General features: G+C 34.7%; 1 protein-coding gene and 1 long non-coding RNA gene across 4 annotated transcripts; one reads left to right on the top strand and one right to left on the bottom strand.

Moving 5' to 3' along the window:
- Positions 1 to 1,090: 1,090 nt before the first annotated feature.
- On the bottom strand, positions 1,091 to 8,901 carry LOC136207106 (uncharacterized). 3 transcript variants are annotated; one of them, XM_065998385.1, is made up of 6 exons: positions 8,725 to 8,901; positions 3,898 to 4,001; positions 3,055 to 3,231; positions 2,487 to 2,585; positions 1,800 to 2,042; positions 1,091 to 1,705 (listed from the first exon to the last, which is right to left on the bottom strand). In XM_065998385.1, exons 1-6 carry the CDS (start codon positions 8,810 to 8,812, stop codon positions 1,277 to 1,279), a joined length of 1,140 nt encoding a protein of 379 aa, XP_065854457.1. In that variant the 5' UTR covers positions 8,813 to 8,901; the 3' UTR covers positions 1,091 to 1,276. The 3 variants fall into 3 exon arrangements, with proteins under 3 accessions (XP_065854457.1, XP_065854459.1, XP_065854458.1); XM_065998387.1 differs by lacking the exon at positions 8,725 to 8,901 and adding an exon at positions 4,636 to 4,980; XM_065998386.1 differs by lacking the exon at positions 2,487 to 2,585.
- Positions 7,573 to 9,460, top strand: LOC136207107 (uncharacterized). Its single transcript, XR_010676573.1, has 3 exons — positions 7,573 to 7,952; positions 8,035 to 8,257; positions 8,897 to 9,460. It is a non-coding gene; the product is annotated as an uncharacterized lncRNA (long non-coding RNA).
- Positions 9,461 to 10,341: the final 881 nt, after the last annotated feature.

Below are 10,341 nucleotides of genomic sequence, written 5' to 3'. Positions count from 1 at the left end.
TATTTTCATCATCAAGTTCCAGATATATTCAAATGTATATATGGATGATACTATGATTACAAGGAATGCTGTAATTTGAATTACGAAGTTAACAACATTAGTTGGTACCTTTTTTTCAAATGAAAGACCTAGGACCATTAAAATACTTATCGGGAATAGAAATCTCCTAGTAGCAAAGGAATTTGTCTAACTCAAGTTAAAGGTTGAAGATGGTGATTTACTCTAGAATTTAAAAAGGTTAAAATACTTGTGGAGAAGTTGAACTATCTTTCGATCACCCACCTTGACATTTCCTTCCGGGGGAGTGTAGTAAGCTAGTTCGTGTCCTCTCATAGGACTTCTCGTTAAGATGCAACCATTCATATTTTGAGATATCCAAAAGGTGCTCCATGACGTGTTATGTTGTATCAAAACCAAGATTACTACATTGTAGAAGGTTTCACATATGCAAAAAATGCTAGAGATCTTGAAGATAGACACTTCATCACTAGTTATTGTTTATTTGTTGGAGGTACTTTAATATTATTGAAAAGTAATAAGCAAAGTATGGTTTCTAGACAAAGTTTATTTGTTGGAGGCAATTTAGTATTATTGAAAAGTAATAAGAAAAATGTGGTTTTTAGATGAAGTGAAGAATTCAAATACAGAGTTATGTCATATACGTGAGCTTGTGTGGCTACATCATCGACACCAAGACTTGGTGTGATTGAATTCACCCCGAGAAAAACTAATAAAGTTATGGTGTGACAATAAATCAACCATTTATATTGGAAATAACCTCGTGTTCAATGAAAAACTCAAACTTATAACAGTCGCGCTTGTCATTTATATCAAGCTAAGCATGATCATTATGTATACTCCAGCTCGAGGGGTATATCATCATTATGTATACTCCAGCTCGAGAGGGGTAGTGATATAGAGTTTCATCCTTTACTAACATTTTATGATAATGCTTTCTGTGATGAAAAACTCTTCCCCTTTTAACTTTAGACTAATTTAATCCAATTTGAGAATTAAATCAGTATCTAATGAGTATTGAATTAGATAAATGAATTTTTGAACTACACTAAATTTGGCCAAAACCCAAAAATGAAAACACCAAAAAATTACTTCTTAACTTATTCATCTCCACCATTGGACTTGATAATGTTTTTCATCATCTTATTCCAAGCATAACACTAGGAACTTATTTTGTTTATACAAAAAGATTTATTTCACCTGACTACAGATGTTGAAGTTAGGAACTTCCAAGAATGCAAAGAATAATATATCATATCTAACACTGTCCGGATGACATATTGAGCTCTTTCACCGGATCCCGGTCAATATTTGCTGCGTCTTTGCAGCTACTATACTGATATTCATTACTGTCTTCAACGAAGTTTGGACAAGCTTCATCTCCTGATGAAGATTCATCTTCTCCTTCTCCGGGTTGACTCGACGTTTCTGAGAGCTGCTGTGATGTAACAGATAGCATTGGTGATACTGATGCTACATTGTTTGAACCATAAATTTTTCTCTCTTCCTCCTTCATCAGTTGCCCATAAGCTTCAAAGTTGAATCCAACTGAGTTTCTTCCTCCAAATGCTGAATCTAGCTTATCCATATCAAACAGCTCTTCCATGAATTTTTGGCTCTGCGGGTCACTAGAATACACAAATCTCACTTTTTTGTATGTTTTCGGCTCAATGAATGGTTTCACCATCTGCACAAGTTTTGTTTCAACACATCCTTTTCTTCATGAATACAACTCGGAAACAACTAAGATCCATAGGAAGTAGTAAAGTATGCATACATACCGTCCAAAAGGACTCGAAAACTTTGGGCGGATTATAGAGGATAGCGAGACCCAGCCTCTCAGGGTAACGATTCTGCAAGACATTTGCTGTTTCTCGAGCTGCTTTGATTGATATGCTACCCATTGTCCACCGCTGGAAATCAATTAGCCACACCATTTGCTCCTCACCTGGATTCATCGTCATTATCGCATTATCCATACAATAAACCAAATGTCTGATCTGTCCTCCTGTCGCGCTTGTATTCTGCGTAGTCAAATGCAACATCAAACATTTAGTGAGGGTTCATTTGAGATCATTGCCCAAAATATTTCATTACACACTGATAACTGCAACTTCTTTGCTTGTGGTTGGTTTTGGTTACTCTCACAATCCATAGTTGCAAGCACTTTTAATATGGCACCACACCATTGTGGTTGCAGCACTGCAGCAGTAGTGCTGCTGTTGCAGTGAAAGGTAAAGCTAGTCAAGTAATGGCAGAAGTCAAGCAGCAATGAATGACCAAATTTGTCTGCTGAAACCATTTTTTCAGAAACCATGGAAACTTGTTGCAGGTTTTTTATTTTTTATTTTCCAAGCCATCAATGACAAAATGCATTTCGGTAACTTCTTAATATTCTTTTTTTTTTCAAAAACCAAATAGAAAACGGCAACAGTGCACTGTCAGCTAGTTCAGAAACCTGTAGCTACCTGGAAACCGGGTCTCAGGATAAGAACTGTTCTTCCGTTCTTATCAAAATAATTAGTTTTGTAAACTTTTCCAGTCTGTGCTTCTTGGGAAACATCATACTACAAGCAAAATATAAATCTCAGTCAGCGCAGAAGTGTAAGCAAGAACTTTGACATACATGAGCTGATCAGTGTTAATAGCTCAAGTTAATGGAAGACATCTTAGATAAAAAAAAAAAAAAAAGTTCTTGTAAAATGCTCCTCTTTTCTTAAATTTTCATCTGCTTAATTAAAGTACGAAATAAACATAACCACAAGGTTACGAGACACAAGTCATTGGCTCGTAGCACATTGCTATATACTGAAATCACCTGAGCAACTCTAAAACTTAAGCTGAATCCAAAGCTTAAACATCATTTCTACGAAATATCATTATCTGAAAGATCAAAATGTGTAGGATTCCACTATATCAATCAGGGTAGATGTTTATTCCAAAAAGTCAACACATCCTGTTCCCTTTTATACTCTTTGGTGATCAAGACCTAAAAATATGTGGAAGATTATTAATTGGAAGGCTACAAATACATACCCATCTGATTCTCTCAGGCTTGAATTCCAGCCTCCACTTCATGGTATCTTTCAACATTTTTGCTGCCTTTTTGGTATTCCAGTTTCTTGCTCTAAGATACCTGGATATTGACGCATCTGAACAGAGTCCTGGATGCTTAGCAGCGATAGGTCCAATCATCTTCCTAACATCATTGACCTGAAGACACAGGAACCAGTTAGCTCACCTCTTAACTATTTAATTACAGAATTATCTTCCTACCCCGAGAGTCCTTAGAGAGACCACATTTCTAAACATAACCTAATTGTGAAAGAATCTAATGTATAAAACGATTTGGCTTTTATTGCTATCAAGTGAGCATTCTTAAAAATGAACAAAATTGAATTTAACTAATATTAGTTGAATTTTCCTGCTTGCATTATGGTAAGAACTATGAGAACCGCACCGAAATCAGTTTAACTGAGAAACACACTAAATTAAATTTAACCAAGATTAGTTGAATTTTTCTGCTTGCATTATGGTAAGAAATATGAGAACAGTACTGAAATCAGTTTAACTGAGAAACACAATCTAAATAATTAGATAAGCTTGAATGTGATGAAACAATGGTAAGTCAAATCGTTGATGAACATATACTATTTATGAGAAATAGAAACATAACATGAAATATAAGTCCACTACATGTCACAACATTGAATATTGTACCTCACACAATTAAAGAGATAACAAAAACACAGGCTTAAAGTGGAAAAGTTAACATGACCATTTAAGGAGATCTATACAAAACAACACAGAACTACTGCCTCAAATAACCACAAATACATCAGATACAATAATGCATTCAGAAAGTTGTGTTAAATATACCTTAGCTTTCTGCTCTTCGACTGATAAAGATTCATCCGTAATACTTCCTCCCAATTTTTTGGACATCTTTTCGAAATAATATTGCCGAGCAGAAACATATGTTGCTGGATCAATAAGGATCAACCATAAATTCAAAAGTACATACAATGTCACATGAAAATTTGACGAACTTGGAGGCAAAGTATGCTTTGGCCACAAAATTTCAAGATAAAGTTAAATATCTAGGTAAAACAACACATGCATATAATATATTATGTGTTCTTAATTTCTTATGAATGCAAAATTCTGTTATTCGGTATAACGTTCAGCAAACACAGAAGAAAATTGCCTCAAAATCACAGAATTAATGGTTATCATGACGATATTTTCAGAACATGTGTCATTTTCACTATGATTTAGCTCGTTTAGAGTAACATTTGAAAAGGAAAAGAGAATCCCAAGAACTCGAGGAAAGTGATAATGGATATATGGTATAGCATTGAACTACGAATATTAATTTCCAAAATTAAACTGTGATTCATTCCTTTTAGAGCATATTTAGTTAAGCAATTTCATCAGAAATTCATCGATCACATAAATTAAACATGAAAACCAACAGTTAATGATTCTCCACTTTCAATCAATAATTAAAAATGATCTCTCCTAAAATAGAAATTTCGACAAAACCGTAAATAAATACCTAATATCTGATCATCTTAAAAACAAAGTCCAAATTGCACCAGTAAATTAAGAACTTACCTTATATTTTGAAACAAGATGAGGCCATTGAAGAAAAGAAGAGGAATGCGAAGCAAATATCAGAGATAAGAATCTGTTGGATAGGGAAAATATTGCATGGCGCGTAGTGATCAACTGGTTCTTATAGGCCGTTATTTTCTAGAAGAGGAAAACGGGAATGCGACTAACGTTATGTTACCGGATTTGTCCACGTGGCACCTAGGTCAGGTCTTGGGCTTTTTCGTAAATCGGATTTCTCTGGCCCAGTTTTGGTGTAACAGTTCATCATCGGGTCAATTATATGAATATCATAATTAACTATAAAATTACAACTAAGTCATGTCACTAAATTTAATTTTTAATATGTCATTATTTTTAATATATTATGATTTTACACTATAATTTAAAAATTCTAGACTCCAATTCATAAACCATAAATCTTAAAAATATATTTTAGACTTCTAATTTATAAATTCTAATCTTTAAAATATATTAAAAGTACTGAATTTACTAGTTTGATATAATATAAAATTATGACTTGACATAGTTGTAAATAGTTTCTGAAAGATGAATTTCTGTGTAATTTTCCCTTCATCTTTATACCATGTTGAACTAAGAGCATGTCTTGTAATTTCTTCCCCGTTTGGTTGTATTCTCGAATTTGAATTTGTTATTTTTTCAGTTTGTTATCTAGAAGATCATTGCTTTGCTTCGGATAAGAAAAAAACTCAGAAAATAATTAAATAATATTATAAAAAATATAAATTTTTTTGTAACATGACTAACAAAATAAAAAATAAAATACTCCATGATATATGAAATGTATTATTTTCATCTGTATCAAATACATTGTTATAATATCAGCATAGCATTTTCATCTGCCCTAATATGTATACGTATCAAATACGACATCGCACGACAATAATCAAATGACTTATATTCAACGCTAAAATTCTCACACTATATAACATCACGTATGTATTTCTATCTACACGTCTCTATTAACCAAACTGCATATTCACCATCTTTCTGCCTCTTTTTATCCATACCAAAGAATGACAAATCTGAAAGAGCGAGAATTCATGGATGAAATCTTTTTCCTGATTATCTCAGAAATACTTCTTCTTGTCATCCTCCTCATAGTATTTGCCTATTTCCAATCTGAAATCGTCATCGGTCCTCGTTGACCAAAAGAATGTAATATCTTCACCCAAAAAAAATTTTGCTTGATTGTGAGTTGAAAATAGATTTTTTTTTTTAATTTCATTATTTCTAGCGTAAATGTATTTTTTGAGAAATTTAGGTGATTGATCAGTTGGAGGCAACAAAGAACGAATGAGATGCTGATTTTATCCACAAATCTTACTAATGTATGGAATTGAAGTTCGTTTATATTGCTATCTACTTTGGTACCTATATAAGTGTATGAAAATATCGATCTGTAATAATATTGTTAAAAAATAGGTTGATATTTGTCGCAACCGTATTTTCTGAGTGCGGGCATCGGGACGTTAAATTCTGGTTAATCGTTTTTACGATTTTAGGACTATTTTTTTAGAATCGCCACCAATCAAAATTAAGACATGATTGGACATCAAAATTGGGTAAAATTTTAATGGATAAGGAGGTCTGTGAAATGAAGATTTTAGGTTCGATTGTCAGTTACGTGTAGGGAAAAAAACATTGAGTAATCACCCTACCCCGTCCAAAATTGGTACTAAAAGATGTGGTTTTTGTATTAAACTTATTTGATTTATCTGATTCATTTATATTTATATTTTTTATAATAAAGGCATATAATTTTGGATCATTTAATTTGAGCGATTCGATACCCCTATAACATAGACGTATAAATTGGACCGCTTCATTTAAATTAGTTACATTTTGACTACTTTCATACCCCTGTAACATAGGCGTATAAATTGAATCAATTAATTTATATTCTTTTGACCGCTGTCGTACCCCTATAACATAGACGTGCGAACTTGGCCGTTTTATTTTAATTAATTTTATTTTAACCGATCTGATACCTTTATGGCATAAACATATGAATTGAACCGTTTCGTTTTTTTTATTATTATTTTTTTTTTTTGCCAACTTCATACCCTTATGACATAGGAGTATAAAGTAAATTGTTAATATTGGGCATAATCTATATTTTTCTAGCACATGAAGAATATTTTTAAAGTTTTAGTATGAATTAATTCGTTTGTCCTTATTATCATTTTTATATGCGTATAGTTATTAAACTTATTTGGGAAACAACATCTAATGTAAACACATATATGCTTAATCTAAACCTATTGAAATTGAATACAAATATGGCACACCATGCCTAAACTATGAACAATTAAACTAAATAAGTAAATGCCTAATTAATACCACTTGATAAGCATACCCCTTTTTTTTATGAATAATAAATTAGAGAAGGGTGTTGTTATACTTAGCCACCCTTAGCAATCGGAAAAGACGAAAATACTCTTTTAGGTGTTGGGGTGGGGAAGGTGACATTTTTTTTCCTCTCCCGACACGCGGACGTGAGGTTATTACGCCTCACCACATGGTGAGGCGTATGAACAATACGCCCTACCTTTTGGTGAGGCGTACAAGCCATATGCCTCACCATTTGGTGAGGCGTATGGCTAATACGCCTCACCACAAGGTGGGGCGTATTATTCATACGCCCCGGACCCAGACAGACACAGTTTTGCCCGATTTAATCAATTTTGAAGAATGAATTGAGATTTGAGAGAGATTGCTTGTCATTACACGGGGATGACGGATTGCTCGCCATTACACGTATAATCAATTTTGAAGAATGAATTGAGATTTGAGAGAGTTTGAGAGAGTAATGGTTTTTCAAAAATTTGAGAAGGGATATTCTTGTCTTTTCATGATGGTTAAGTGTAGGAATGCATGACTAAGTTTAGTAATCCACTTAGAGAATGAACTTAGGGAGGGGTCGGGCTTGAACGGATCAACCTGTTTTATGTTCAACACCCATTAACCTCAATGCCTCTCCTTCCCATGTATTAGACTTAATAAACCCTAATTCCCTTTTTATTTTCCCAAACTACAGAGATCCAACTCCTCCTTCCAAAATCGAACGCCTCTCACTCTCTCTAAAAAAATGGCAGATTTCATCCTCCTCTAGTAGTGTCCTTTAGCTCCGACAACCATCCTAATAGCGGCTCCCAACGGTCGCGGCTACTCTAACGCTCGTTTTCTCTTCCTAGACACCATTGATCCTCTCTCTCTCTCTCTCGTTTAAATCGGTGCCTAGCACCCATGCAATCTGAATATGCAGGCTCCACATAAATCAATCGTGGTTCCTAGAGGTATGAGTGTCTGTTTGTGTGATTTTAGTATCCATTTTCATCAGTTTAGCTTCTTATTTCGTTTAGGTCGTTGTTTCCTCAGGCTGGAAGGAGACTGACTGAAGGAGAGAAAAGATTGAACCAAAGGGACCTTCATTAAGTTAGACTCTAGCCTGTGGATTTGATTCAACATTTTTATCACAAGAACCTAACACTACATTGTTATTAGGGCGCTGTGAGTCCTATCTCACTTTCTGATGACTCAGTCAGGTTTATTAGGAGGCATTTGACGCATTTTTCCTCTGTAAACTCAAAGTCTTAAACTGGTGAGGGGATTTGAGCCTAAGTCTAAAATAGGTAGTTAACATCTGGTTAAAGATCACATCAGTAGCTAAAAGTTTTCGTTCATATTGGATAAGACATGAATCTGTAAAATGTATTAATGGTGTTATGAATGCAGAGTTGAAGGTCTTTAAGTGAGGTGGAAGAATGTGGCACATCCTTCCACCCGTTTAAAGCCCTTTTGAGGAAAGTCAGTTTGTCCCTATAGCATAGGAACTCCCCAAAAATTCTCATTAACGTGCTTCTTAACGATAATACATATGATTTAAAGAAGTTATGAGAAAAGTCGGTTTGTCCCTATAGCATAGGAACTCCCTAAAAATTCTCATTAACGACAATACATATGATTTAAAGACCTTTTGAGAAAAGTTGGTTTGTCCCTATAGCATAGGAACTCCCCAAAAATTCTCATTAATTCTTAATGACAATACAGATGGTGAAGAAATTTCACCTGGAGAAAGGGATTTTTGTCTATAAGTAGCCTTGATATTTTCCTTATTCTTTTTCCTCTTTTTCGTCTGTCCTCTTTGTCTGTCCATTGTTTTCTGTGTGGTTGGTTCCAATTGGGTTCTCTGTTTTGTTATTGCTAAACTTGTTAATGTCCAAAATGGTTTCTTTGACAGGATGAAGTTCAGTGAAGTAAAAGGTTGGATGAATATGAAAGGGGGCAATATGGATATTTAAGAGAAATCAGAAGGCATTGCTCTATCTTCTCCTCAAACCAGAACCTGGCCTGAAAGAACAAGATAGAACTCCTCCAAACCAGGACCTAGCTTGAATACAGATTAAGAAAACAAGTCCAGATGGTGAAGATAGATTAAGGTGAAGTAAAGGTGGTGAAGAAGAGGAAGAAACCCATGAAGTTGAAGAATTGGAGAAGTCTATTAGACCCCCTCCTTTCATTCTGTCTGCTTGCTCTCTTTTATAGAACAAGCAGACTTGATGGCCAAGCAGTGTGAGGTGTCAACTGCCTGGCCACCAGGACTTTTGTGTGTCAATTGTTTGGCCACCTGAGGAAATTTACTCTATCTTCTCTTAATTGTATCTGGAAAATTGTATTTTGTATGTATTTTGCATCTGGCTTAGTAATGGGCCTATTATGTTGGGCTTCTTGGAGTGGTCATTTGGACCATTAATTGTAAAAAATAAAAAATTATTAATAAAATTCCATTTTTATTTCTTTTTCATTTTAATTCTACCAACAAGTTAATTATAAGTTTCTAATGTAAACCTCAATTAGCATGGAGGTTTTTATTATTAATTTTGTTTACTTAGCTTTTTTTTTTTTGAATGAAAACATTTATTATATCATTAAACGAGAAACATCAGTACAAACTGAATTCCAAATAATAGTCGGACAATCCTCCATGAACATCAATGGAAACGTAAGGTCCCTAGCCCATTTAGCTAACTGATGGGCCGGTTCATTACCTTCACAATGAATAAAAGTAAAAGCACATGATGCAAAACCTGTACTAAAAGAAAGAACATCCTCATACAAAAGACTCAGAGTAGAAGTAGGTAGACGAATACCCAATAGAGTGTGAATAACAGATTGAGCATCAGACTCGATGCGAACATGGGGAAAAAAACAATCCCGAGCCATTTGTAATCCAGCCATAATCGCTTGAAGTTCAACCTCTTCCACAGAGTCACACGGTTTAATCGGAATACCAGCCGAGGCAAGGATCCGACCCTCCTCATCCCGTGCTATTAACCCAACCCTTGCAATACAGCCATTATTCCCAATTGAAGCATCACAATTAATTTTTGCAACGCCTCGTGGGGGAGGATGCCATATTTTATAAGGGTCAAAGGCCATAGCAGTAGGAATTGAAAGAGAAGTATCTCTAGTGCTAGGCTGCCATTCCATCATGAATTTATTCGCACTAGTCAGAAGGACGTCATCATCAATCCACCGGTTTTCATGAATGAATTTGTTACACCAGTACTATAGCCACCACATAATACAACCAGCAAGGGAAAATTGGGAAGAAGTTAACTTTTCAAAACATACCTGAATCCAGGAAAAGGTATCGAAAACCTAAATTTTGTCAATGCACAGCGG

Source organism: Euphorbia lathyris, chromosome 9 (assembly GCF_963576675.1).
Source record: "Euphorbia lathyris chromosome 9, ddEupLath1.1, whole genome shotgun sequence".
Taxonomy (NCBI): Eukaryota; Viridiplantae; Streptophyta; class Magnoliopsida; order Malpighiales; family Euphorbiaceae; genus Euphorbia; species Euphorbia lathyris.
The sequence above is the reverse complement of the archived record's forward strand: the minus strand, read 5'-3'. Positions and strand labels throughout refer to the sequence as shown.

Coding starts and splice junctions, on each gene's coding strand:
- LOC136207106 (XM_065998385.1), bottom strand. CDS start 8,812: ATGGACAGACAAAGAGGACAGACGAAAAAGAGGAAAAAGAATAAGGAA. Junction 4,002..8,724: donor ACAAAAATCCCTTTCTCCAG/GTGAAATTTCTT, acceptor TTATTGATCCAG/CAACATATGTTTCTGCTCGG. Junction 2,043..2,486: donor TCCTGAGACCCGGTTTCCAG/GTAGCTACAGGT, acceptor TTGACTACGCAG/AATACAAGCGCGACAGGAGG.